Source organism: Zootoca vivipara, chromosome 6 (assembly GCF_963506605.1).
Source record: "Zootoca vivipara chromosome 6, rZooViv1.1, whole genome shotgun sequence".
NCBI lineage: Eukaryota > Metazoa > Chordata > Lepidosauria > Squamata > Lacertidae > Zootoca > Zootoca vivipara.
Window position 1 is genome coordinate 46,897,627 of NC_083281.1, and position 13,121 is coordinate 46,910,747.

General features: G+C 41.9%; 1 protein-coding gene across 6 annotated transcripts in view; it reads left to right on the plus strand.

Annotated features, from left to right (window-relative positions):
• The window catches only part of GARRE1 (granule associated Rac and RHOG effector 1), a 59,509-nt gene that overhangs the window by 26,966 nt on the left and 19,422 nt on the right, over nt 1–13,121 (plus strand). For 4 of the 6 annotated variants that reach the window (XM_035118656.2, XM_035118657.2, XM_035118655.2 and 1 more), the window contains one exon: nt 9,294–10,612. The exons of 1 other annotated variant lie outside the window; for it this stretch is intronic. In XM_035118656.2, the coding sequence (XP_034974547.2) occupies nt 10,130–10,612 (483 nt within the window). In that variant the 5' untranslated portion in view covers nt 9,294–10,129. Of the gene's footprint in view, nt 1–84; nt 10,613–13,121 lie in introns of those variants that run through there. One more of the 6 variants, XM_060275904.1, reaches the window with a different exon arrangement.

Here is a 13,121-nt window from a genome sequence, read left to right on the forward strand (position 1 = left end):
AACCAGTGTGCCTCCAGATGTTTTGGGACTACAACTCCCATCATTCCTGACCACTGGTCTTGCTAGCTAGGGATGATGGGAGTTGTAGTCCCAAAACATCTGGAGGCACACTGGTTGAGAAACACTGGAGTATAAAGCAGGCCAGGAAGGGGCTCTGATTCTTGCAGAGTGGAAGCACAATTAAGGTAAAGGTAAAGGGACCCCTGACCATTAGGTCCAGTTGCAAACGACTCTAGGGTTGCGGTGCTCATCTTGCTTTATTGGCCGAGGGAGCCGGCATACAGCTTCTGGGTCATGTGGCCAGCATGACTAAGCCACTTCTGGCAAACCAGAGCAGCGCATGGAAACGCCGTTTACCTTCCCACTGGAGCGGTACCTATTTATCTACTTGCATTTTGATCTGCTTTCGAACTGCTAGGTTGGCAGGAGCAGGGACCGAGCAACAGGAGCTCACCCTGTCACAGAGATTCGAACCGCCGAACTTCTGATCGGCAAGCCCTAGGCTCTGTGGTTTAGACCACAGCACCACCCGTGTCCCTTAGGAGAACCATTAATGGATCTCCCACATCCTTTGTCATTATGCTTTCAAGCCAGTGTCAAACGATAATTTGATACATTTGAATTCCCTAGTGCATTTTAGCAAGTGTCTTAATCAAAAGAAGAACCTGCTGGATCAGGCCAATGGCCCATCTAGCCCAGCATCTTATTCTCATAGCAACAAACCAGATTCCTGTGGGGAAACCTACTCATAGCTGCCAAGTTATCCCTTTTTTACAGGGATTTTCCATTATGCTGAATAGGCTTCCTCGTGAGAAAAGGGAAAACTTGGCAGCTATGAAACCTACTACCGTAGTAGCTGCTGATAGCCTTGTCCTCTATGAATTTGTCTAATCTTCTTTTAAGCCTTCCAAGTTGGATGGCCATTAGTGCCTCTTGTGGGAACAGGTTAATACTACAACTACAACTACTACTACTACTACTAGTATTTGTACCCTGCCAATAGCTTTCCCCCTCCACAATCAGTTTAAAAAGCTTAGACATGCTGTCTAGCAAACAATTTTAGTCAGAGATTCTGGACAATTTTTTGAGCCAATGAAATAAAATGTCAAAGTATATGTATATTTATTTGGGGAAGGCAACAAATCAGATTTGCAAAAAACAAAAACGTTAACTCGACTAGTTATGCTTAAACTGCTTGAGCAATTTTGGGTTTCATAACCTGTGCAGAGTTGCTTGCACAAAAGTTAGAGAGCATCTTTGATCATATTGGAAACAAGGCAACTTGGGGGTTAGACGTTTTGCCTGTTCCATATCATCAAGTTTGCCCTTTGAGTCACAGGAATAGCAGCAGGGCTGGGGAACCATTGGTTTTCCAGATGTTGCTGAACTACAACTGCCATCAACCCTAGCAAGCATGATCAGTGGCCATGGACAATGAAAGTAGTTGTTGTTGTTTAGTCATTTAGTCGTGTCCGACTCTTCGTGACCCCATGGACCAGAGCATGCCAGGCACTCCTGTCTTCCACTGCCTCCCACAGTTTGCTCAGACTCATGTTTGTAGCTTCGAGAACACTATCCAACCATCTCATCCTCTGTCGTCCCCTTCTCCTTGTGCCCTCGATCTTTCCCAACATCAGGGTCTGTTCCAGGGAGTCTTCTCTTCTCATGAGGTGGCCAAAGTATTGGAGCCTCAGCTTCAGGATCTGTCCTTCCAGGGAGCACTCAGGGCTGATTTCCTTAAGGGTTTTTCGTTAACCCTTCTCTTAGCCTTTACCATTTTTGTTGTTGTTGTTGGAAAAATTATAAATGTCTGTATCATGTGAGCACACTAATTTGAATATTATTGTAGAATTTGGATTGTTTTGGTGCAGAATTTGGAAGAGTGGGAAAATGCAGAATAGATGCATCCTTATATAAAGTGCATCAGTGTAATTGAAACCCCAAAGCTCAGTGTCTTACTTGGTTGGCAACTAATTTTAGAAAGGAGCTGTATTTTTGAATTGGACAACAGCTGAAGGGCTGACAACATTGTCTCTGCACACTAACACTTGCTGCACAGTCAGAGAGGCAGGCAAAGGATGCTACACCCTTTTTTCTCTCTTTCAGAGTGTGACTTGGGCAGAGTTTTCTCCTTATTCTGCATACAACTGTTGAAACATGGGCAGGCACCTCTTTCCCATCCCCTGTGTAGTGAAGAGTTTTTGGCAGAGCTGCCCCCCATCCTCCATTCTTATGTACTTCAGCTGCTTTGCTTTGAGTGGCAAAGCACATGATCAGCAACCCCTTGTGATGTATCAGTTTCTGGATTATATACATAGGATCAGGACTGAATGCTCCCCCACATTTTAAAAAAACATTTACACGCACAAAAATGAGACTCATAAGTTCGTGGGTTCAAGGCCCATGCTGGGCAAAAAATATATATCCTGCTTTGCAGAGAGTTGACTAGATGACCCTCGTGGTCCGTTCAAACTCTACAATTCTATGAAACAAGCCCCCTCAAAGCTAGTGCACATACAAAACTAACATGTCAGGCAGGTCCCCTTGCCTTTTCCCTTACATGCTAGTTAAGAGTGTACAGGGAGTTTTTATTCAATATTTAGTTCCTGCTCTGCACTAGTACAGTCAAACAGTTAATATAACATTATTAGTTATGAGCACCTTCAGTGCATAAGCCCTCTGCTTGTGTTTCCAGTTCACACAGAAGAAACCAGTTAAGGTGTATGATTAGGGGGATTAGGACCAGGGACTATAAATGGGGAAGCCTGATGGTTGTCAAGTGGCGCTTGATGAATGTGTGTTCTTGATATAAGTTCAGAATGTTCTTGAGTCCTGACTGCTGACTTCTTGAAGTTTGATTCAACTATAATTGCAATCTGTTGAGGGACACAGACACAAGTACCATTATTTTGCCTTCCCACTCTTTCTCCCTGCCTTTAAATCTCATTCATAATGTCACACTGTTGAAACTGGCAGAAAAAGCTTGCTCTCTTCTAGATTTGGAATATTACCGAAATCTTAAAGAATTTTTTGGACATCAGCTAAGTTGCTCTTTGGCTATAGTTTAGTAAGCTGATGATTTTTAGACCTTGCATGAAACTTTCCTCACGTTCCTTTTTTTAAGCCATGCTGATTCTTATGGGAAGCTTTCTTCCGATGTGTGTTTTGAGTGTGTGGATTCTTTTATTATGTGGAGAAACAGGTCAGAATAGTATGAAAAACCAAGGCCTTCCAAGACATTTTCCAACTTCAACTTGCCAGGCTCTTGAAATTTTCTCCAAATGAGTTATGACTGGCATTCCCCACGACTGAGAGTATAATGGAGTGCTTTGAGAGAGCCTTGTGCTTTGTTCAGAATGTTATTCAGCCTTCTAAATGAGTGGAATGCAAGTCCTAGTAAGCTAATGTGTTCACCTCATCTAAGCTGCTCAAAAATTTCATTTTTTTGCAAATAAAATGAAATTTGTCATTTTTCTGCACATATATTTGTGGTGTCAGACAAGGAATATTGTCTCTATTACTAGCCTTTCTCTCATTCAAGTTCCAGAAAAGTGGAAGTTCCAGAAAAATGGAACATTGTGTCCCCTGTAATATGGTTTTATATACAAAATATGGTTGAAAGAACTCAGAAGAAACTTAATGGTGGAGAGTCAACATCCATTTTTATTTGAATCTTTATGTTCAGATTTTTAAAAAATCTCTGTATAGAGGCTGGGTGCCATTGCTTTGCACTTTTCAATTACCAGAGTGCTCATATATCCTATGCATTTTTCAGAGTTCCAAACAATAAAGCTACCCATTTTTTCCTGCAGCATGAACTATTTTTGTTAAAAAAGCAAAATTGAGTATTCTCTGTTTCTCCAGGGGTGCTGTGCAGCTTGTTAACATGGGAGCATGAATATTTCTCCACCCTGAAAGTAAAGCTCTTGCTATCCATAACACGAGGATAGGATGTTAGCACTACATGGGGTATTGTGAGAGCATTCTGCTAAAGGGAGAAATTTAGAGTTTTGAATGTGTGCAACAATTTTATACATGTTCTACAAAGTTTTTTTAAAGTCCTAGTGGGTTTATAGTCTAACAGACACAATGCAAATGTCAGAATGGTTGGGGAGGGTACGGGGGGGAAAGCTAATTCAAGCATTAATTATTCATAAAAGGGTATTTTAGTACCCTTAATGAAGTAGGTATCAGAAAGCTTGTGGTGCGGGATATTGACTATAGTTGTTGCTGCATCTAATGATCTTGATCCTGATGGTTCTGGGTTTTTTTCATAAGGCCCAGGCATTGAGGCTGGTGGAATCATGAGTCCTCAGATAGAATTAAAAGCGTTTTTTCTGGGCAGTATATTACAGCAGCACCAGACTAGGATCTTCTGTTGTGGTCTGTTTGGAGATAGGAATGGGATGTGGTGGCTTGGGAAATCAAGACAGAGTGGTTGGAGGACTGGACTTTTGGGAATGGTTTATGCCAGCAATGACTTGCTTTTTTACTTGGTAGCCTGCATGGAACTACCGATTTTAATATTAATTAGTTTATTAAACTTATTAGTCACTTGTCACCCAACTGTCTCCAAGTGACTTGCAACATAGAAAAATATATGCAAATACATAATTTCATCCTCTGCTTCTGATCAGGCCTAAATGGATCAGAATATCAGGCTAGAATAACCCTTAAATGGGCAATTACATCTTTCCTAACTGCCTTGGCCTTTGTGCTAGCACAGGGCAGTCCAACTTTTCATACCAAGTGGGCTGAAGGGTACTTTGACACACTGCTTTGTCGTGTGGGGGCAGAGAACGAGGCCAAAATTTGGTGCCCCCCCCAAGTCTTCCCACTGCCTTCCCAAGCCAGCTTTGTGAGGTGCTGGATTTGGGGAAGGAGACATGAGGTTCTTGGAGGGTCCTAGATCCCTCTGAACTCCTTCCCAAAGCTGGGGAAGCGCTAACTGTGCTTTAGGAAGGGAGGATGGAAGACTCTAGGACCCTGTCAGAGTTCCCAAACTAGCAGCTTGCTTACCCTGCTTTGTAGTGGGGATGTATCAGATGTTGCTGAGGGCCACAAAAAAACCTTGAGGGACACACATTGGACCACCCTGTGCTAGCAGCACAGAACATTGGATGGTAGGAGTTGAGACTTCCTCTGCCCAGCTGTTACAGGAGAAACCAATCCAAGAAGTGCCTGGTTCAGGTGATGCAGGATCCAAAGTGTTTTAACTCCGAGATCTTAATTTAGACCCAGTTAATGTGGCTCAGATAATGTTGGCTGGAGGGGGGTGGGTTCTGCTCAAACAAGTTGGGATCCAGCCCAAGCCAATGCCTCATAGGAACTTTATGAGTGCATAACACTATGCTTGTACAACTCCCATTTATTTTGGCGAATGTACAGGAAAAGAAAATGGCTCTTTGTCTTGTTTGCAGAGCATTCATTCTGCATGCTGTTTTCTGTCATGACTGCAGACCCAAGGCAGGGATGTCTTTGTATAGCTTGGTCAAGGAGGGGGTTCAAACTGTACTGGCAGGTGGCTTTTCATAACACGTGTGTGGGAAGCTGTTCCTCCTGAGAGTATCTCCTACACCCATCTTCCCTAGGCCTGTTCAGGTGATATCAGTGCCCAGGAGAGGTCTCAGCAGCTCCTAATGGTTCACACACAGAGAAAATGGCTTTTACCATAGTACACTTAGGTGGGTGGGTTTGGAAATTGTGCTTTTCCACCTCTTTTTTCATTTCCTCCTTTCCCCATTCTAAAAAAGATGGTGCAGTTTGCATTCTTAGAATAGATGCAGCCAATCTTCCCTTGCATTCTTCATAATCTGTAATCTTATGAAGGACTTGAAATTGGCAGAGCATATTCTTCTTCTTTTTTACTGTTCTGGACTGCTGGACATGTCAATGGAAAATCCTCTGTAAGACATCTGAAATACACCAGGATCCATAAGCTTCTGAGGATGAAATATGTTGATTGTTCCTCCTCTTCTGCAGAGGTTTGAAAATTTTCTGCAGAGGTTTCGGACTTTGAGTGTCCCAACCTAAGCATATAGTTATCTGTCCATGGCATTAAATCAAAGCAGATTCTCCTGCCCACAAATATTCTTTCAGTTATGAAACTTCAAGTCAGATTGAAATTGTATCTGTTTTTGTTATAGCACCCAATTACCATGCATAGTTTATCAGTAAAACTATGAATTTGAAAATTAGAAGTTTGGTTTTATATCTTTGTGATTTAAATCTAAAGCAGTGATTTTATTTGCCTTGTGTTGACTCCTTGTTATAGAACGCAGTGCTGTGGCCCAGCAACTCTGACTTTTTAGGATATTAGCTTCACAGAAGACTTTTCTTTGGCAATTTAAAAACCTACCCTAGGCATGTTTGTCTGCTGTCTTCTGGGGGGTAAGCAAGTGTTGATTTTGCTTTGTTGTAAACCACAGAGCCTAGGGCTTGCCGATCAGAAGGTCGGCGGTTCGAATCCCCGCAATGGGGTGAGCTCCCATCGCTCGGTCCCAGCTCCTGCCAACCTAGCAGTTCGAAAGCACATCAAAGTGCAAGTAGATAAATAAGTACTGCTACAGCGGGAAGGTAAACGGCATTTCCATGTGCTGCTCTGGTTCGCCAGAAGCGACTTTGTCATGGCTTGGACCTGAATCATGGACATTGAATCATGGCTTGGACCTGAGGTGTTTAGAGTCTGTATCCTCAGGCATAATCTTCCTTATTGAGGAGTCTTGTACATAATAATGAAGGAGCACTCTGCTGCTGCTGCTACTGCAGGTGCAGCAGCAGCAGCAGCAACAACAACAACAATCTGACTGGGTTGCCCCAGCCAGTCTGGGTGGATAATAATCTCCAGAAACAGGGAATAGTGATGGTGGATAGGGCAGATAGGGAAATGGTTCTTAGTAGAAGTCTAAATGAACCATCTTGGTGAAGCATAAAGCACTTATTTATAATTTATTATTAGCAGCAAAATTAAATTCAAGCTGGGTGGAGTATATTATAGATGGCAAAGGGGGAGAGTTCATACCTTTCCATTAAAATGGTTTCAAAAGACTAATGTCAGTGCTGTTGAAAAATCTCCATAAAAGAGCAGCCTTTGGCTATTTGTTGTGAGCATGGCAAGCCAGCAAAAGAGGAAGCTTTTTATCATAATCTTTTAGCTGTCTATAAATTTCATTATTGGAGTACCCTTCTTTAAAACCAAAAACCCCAGCTGAAAGAGGGAGAAATACATATTTTGCAGTAATTTAGCCTTCTTTCACCTCCTCTTCCTTTAATTGAACTGCAGGAGTAATTTAAAAAGAAAAAAGAAAACAACCACTACCAGTATTTGCTTTGTTTTTTTGTTTTTAAATTGTGGATCTGTTTGTCAACTTGGGCTCCTTTGGGAGGAAGGGCAAGATATAAATTCACTAAATAAATAAAGCATTCTGATGGATCAAAGAGTGGCCAAATATTGGCCTACACCAGCACCTCCACTCTTCCTTGTATCCTTAATCTAATTCTACTCATTTAGTTATTTTATTTTATTTTATTTTAGTTGTTTGTTTGATTGATTAATATACCACCCTTTTTCTTAAGATCCCAGGGTGGTTCACAGTATAAAATACAGGATAAAAAACATGAAAATAAATAAAACAAAACAGCAAAACAATACCCCCCTCCCATAGACACATTTTAAATGCAGTAGAATATTAATAAGCCAAAGGCCTTGTTGAAGAGGATCGTTTTTGCCTGGCACCTAAAAATATATAATGAAGGTGCCAGGCGAACCTCCCTGGGGAGAACATTCCACAAAGGGAAGCCACTGCAATAAAGGCCTGTTCTTGTGTTGCCCCCCTCCAGACCTCACATGGAGAAGGCACACAAAGAAGGGCCTCAGATTATGAACGCCACGCCTGGGACAGGTTTCTATGGGGGAGAGACAGTACTTAAGGTATTGCAGTCCTGAACCATTTAAGGATTTATAGGTCAAAACCAGCACTTTCAATCAGGCCCAGAAACTAATTGGTAGCCAATGCAGTTGGTGCAATATGCTCAGGCTTTCTTGTCACAGTGAGCAACCTGGCTGCTGCATTGTGCTCTAGCTGAAGCTTTTGAACCATCTTCAGAGGCAGCCCTACTTATGATGTGTTGCAGTAATCCAACCTAGAAGTTACCAGAGTATAGACAACAGAAGTTACGCTATCCTCATCCAGATAGGGATGCAGCTGGGCCACCAGCCGAAGCTGATGGAAGGCACTCTGAACCACTGAGGCCACTTGTTCCTCAAGTGACAGTAGAGGATCCAGGAGTACCCCCAAGCTATGTACCTGCTCCTTCAGAGGGAATGTAACCCCATCTAGAGCAGGCATCCTCCCTGCCATCTGGTCTGAGGAACCACCCACCAACAGTACTTCAATCTTAGCCGGACTGCGGGATTTGTCATCTTTCCGCAGGGCCTGCAAGACAGAGCTGTTCCGCCTGGCCTTTGGGCTGGACTTAGTCTGACCCCTGTGTTTTCCTCCCTCATGGCTTGGATTTATGGACTACTTAAAATGAGGCTGCTTTTTAAATTTTAATATTGTATTTTAATCTGTATTTTAATTAATTGCTTTTTATGTTTTATTGTAATTTTATTGGTGTTAGCCACCCTGAGCCCGGTTTTGACTGGGGAGGGCGGGGTATAAATAAAATTTTTTTATTATTATTATTTATTATCTGGGTTGAGCTTCAATTGTTTGCTCTCATCCAGTCCATTACCAAGGCAAGACATCAGTTCAGCACATCCACTGCCTTACCCGCATATGTAAGGAGTAATAGAGTTGTGTGTCATCATATTGCTGACAACCCACTGGCGTCTGGATGACCCCACTCAGCATTTTCATGTAAATGTTAAATAGCGGGGGGTAAAATTGAGCCCTGAGAAACTCCGCACTGAAGGCTCCACGGAGTTGAAAAGCACTCCCCAAGTATTACCCTCTGGGAGTGACCATCTAAGTAAGACTGAAACTACGCAGTGGTTGTGTGCTTAACAGCACAATAGACAACTGTACAGTATTTTGTTTTAACATCCATTATTACAGCATCTCATTGAAATATACTAAATATATTACAAGTAGATGAATGGTTTAATAAGTAAGCTATGGATTGGTTTGTAAGTGAAAGGGACTCCATGAAAGCACAGAGAAAATAAATATGTTCAGATGTGTTCATAATAGTTTACTTCCAAAGAATTGTTCCCAGAGAGTTGGGACTTAGCACTTACATAAAACAGCTCACTTACCTATAATCTTTTCCTCCCCCCCCCCCCTGCTTAGGAATGACCTAGAGGCCTTAAATACATTTTTGCATCCTTTGGGCTCTACAATCGAGAGAAGCTCCCTGAAAGCACTACTCATTGATGTTAAAAGGAAACTACCTCAGCACACGGAAGGCAAGGTGGAAAGACTTGCAATAAAAACAAAACAGTTTTTCTGAATAATGTGTTCTTGCAAAGTCTCCATGAAACAAATTTCCATATTTTTTTTCAGTATTAAGATGGGAAACTCAAACGGATTTGACTGACGGGCTCTGTCAAACCAAGAAGCTGTTAGATCTGCTGATGTGAAGGCTCAGTGGTTCTTCAAAGAAAGACATCTCTGTTAACAATCGCTGTTGAACAGTGATTTTGCTCATCCCCTCCTAATACTATTTGAAGCAGTTTCTATTATTTTACTTTGAAAAAAATTAAGTTCCTTCAGTGTAAATTAATGTTAACGTCAGGTGTCAAAAATGTGTTGGCAGGAAAACTGCAACAGATTGTTTTGGTTTTTTTGTTTTGTTTTGCCCCCTGCTTTGAAATTGTATCCTGAGTGCACACAATAGAATGCTAAGTGGAAAATAAAGTATTTTTTAAAGAACTATCATAGCTAGCTTTTACAATTATAATTTGTAATAGCAGCAGTGCTGCATTTGAACACTGAATAATACAAAGACAGTAAACCTGCTGCCTTTCTCACTGCTGACACAAATTACCTATCTTTTTTGTTTTTGAAATGCCTCCTATGAAAATTATGTGCATACTCTACTACTGCTACACATAGATCTATTTCTAAGGGAGCAATTCAAGAGGAGGGATTGTTAATTCAAGGAACCTTTGGTCAAGTACTTCCTTATGTATTGCTGCAGTGCACAAGAAAGTAAAATGGACTACAAGCGGCGCTTTTTGCTTGGCGGGTCCAAGCAAAAGGTGCAGCAACACCAGCAGTATCAAGTGCCAGAACTAGGCAAGACTCTGAGTGCACCTTTAGCATCTCCAGCCACAACATCCCCTCTGATTTCTCCGGCTGCTGCTGGCGGCTGCAACCATGCGACTCCAATTGCAGACATCCAGCAGGGAATCTCCAAATATCTGGATGCACTCAATGTATTTTGCCGTGCAAGTGCGTTCCTTACAGATCTTTTCAGCAGTGTATTTCGGAACTCGCACTATTCTAAGGCAGCTATGCAACTGAAAGACGTGCAGGAACATGTCATGGAAGCAGCAAGTCGACTCACAGCAGCAATAAAACCAGAAATAGCAAAAATGCTCATGGAATTGAGTGCTGGAGCAGCGAACTTTAAAGATCAAAAGGAATTCAGCCTACAGGACATTGAGGTGAGTTAACACTGATAGCACTGATGATTTTCTGTCCATCTCCTTAAATTGCCTGGTATCTGTAAGACCTGAAGAGAAGGTTTAAGCCAGGGATAGGGAACCTGTGGTCCTCCCAGATGCTGTTGGACTCCACTTCCTGTCAGCTTCAGCGAGCACAGCCAGTGGACAAGTACAGCGGTACCTTCGGTTGCGGATAGGATCCGTTCAGATCCCGGGGTTTCCGCAACCTGAGGACCACTTCTGTGCATGCGCAGAGCACTTCTGCACATGCACGCATGGTGAAACCCGGTAAAATACTTCCAGGTTTGCTGCGCGTGCATCCCGAAGTTTACGTAACCAGAGGGTTAGGAAAATGGAGGTTCGACTGTATTATAAAAGTCCAACAACATGTGGAGGAGCCCATTCCAGTTTTGTGCTGTTCTAGTGAAGATAGAAAAAGTATTACCGTAATTACACATCTGCACCTGACTCATCTGCCTGATGTCTTAAAATGAGAGTGACAGCTTTATATTTTTAAAACAAAAAATTGAATTGATATGGCATATTGCAATATCTCATCTAATAATCTGAGGGGAAAAATTCCCCATATGCACAAGAGAAGCAGCCATTTAAATGTACAGTGTTTTGTGGAATCCTAAAGACAAAAAAGGTATGGCATAAACTTCTGTGGACTATAGTCCACTTTATCAGATGACTGGAGTGTGATCTTTTGTTGGCAAGGTATACACACACACATAGGTGTAAAGAAAAATGTAAACAGTAAGTTCAGAGGGAAATAAAGTATTTGAGAATTACATTGCAGCTTAAATGTGTATAAAATAAGCATAGGTACCGTTCAAAAACCACTATTGATTATTGTGTTCTGATTGAAAGAGTGGTGTAAAAACCCATTTAACAGATAACTAATCTTTGAAGCACCATGGTGACTATAGCTAAATGTAACTAAGGTACTGCAGAGTACATTCACTTAATGGATAGCTTAGGCATTCAAAGGAGCAATGAGTTTAAAAATACAAGTATGGAGATTCAAGATGGAGATTCAGGAACATGACACTTTTAGAGGCTTACGCAATCCAATGTATTCCTGAATGCCCTTGGGAAGTTTCTAGTTATCATGGCTGGCTTTGTCCTGCAGGATTCCATCTTGTCTCCTAAGCTGTTTGATATCTACTTGAGGCCATTGGCGAAAGCCATCTGGGAATTTGGCATGGAGTGCTTTCAGTATGCTTTGTTTCTCCTAGTCAGGTGAGGTAGTGGAAGTGCTGAGCTGGTGTCTAGAATTTGCAATTGAGTGTTAATAAGCTGCAACTCAGTCCCAACAAGATAGAGGTGCTGTGGGTATGTGGTTTTTTTTGGTTCAGGGCGGGTGTGTGTGTGTGGATTCAACCTGTTATTGATGGAGTCATAATCCTCTAGAGTCTAGAAGAGTAGGGTGCCAGGATGCCTTTGGAGGCAGCCTTTGAAAACTGCCTAGAAACAACAGTCAGCTCAGAATACAGCTGCTAGGAATTTAATTGGGGAAGATCATTCCAATCATATCTGCAAAGTTTTAGAAGGGGATCACTTGCTACATGTCCGCCTCTGGCCAAATTTAGGGTGCTAGTGTTTCGTTTTAAAGCCCCAAACAGTTTGAACCTAGATATCTCAGAGTACTTTCTCCCATATCAACCTACTTGTGCTCTAGCTGATGTGTTTTGAAAAAGGATTTTGTGTTTTTAAGAAAGCGAGCTTGGCTGAATTATCCAATAGGATTGCCATTGTTAGCTACATCTTTAGGGGTTTTGTGTGTGTGTTCCTGTCACATCGTCTTGCCTTTAAGTATTTCAGCAGTAAGTAAAAAAGACAGGTGTCACTTTATTTTGGTTGCATAGCTGCAGTTGCTTGTGTCACATGTGCTACTTTGCCATCTGTACAGGACATGCATAAGTAGTCAGATGCAGGACATTCTTTTGGCTCAACTAAATATACATACAAGTTTTTCAACCTGATGGTGGGCTTTTGCTGTTAGAGAACATTGTAGAGTTCACTAACAGCTTCATGTCTTAGTGGGGTTTTAAATATGGGTCTTCAGCACTCTAGTCACCACATTGGCACACACAGTTCTCAACTAGAGAGAAGTGGTAAAAACTGTTAAAAGCAGTTTCCGTCCTGGTAAGCCTCTGTTGTTTCTTAGGGTGTCTTTCAATGTGGCATGAGGCAGAAGTATCTCATTTGTACTCGTTTGTATCACATTTCCATGACTTGTCCAAAGCCTGGAGAAGTGTATGTTTTTCTTTCCATCCCTGTCTGTCTCCATCCCCTGGAGGGGGAAAGTAGTGTTGCAAAATACATTGAGACGTACATCTTTAAATGACGGTCACGAGTGCAAGTCATTCATGCTTCTGACCTGCATGATGTCTAAAGCTGCCCCCAAGAGTGTTCAGCTACTTCCCAAATATTTTCTCTTAGTAGCATGTTGTAAGCAAGATGATGACATTCAAAAGCCCTGACAGGGTTGTCTTTTTAAATT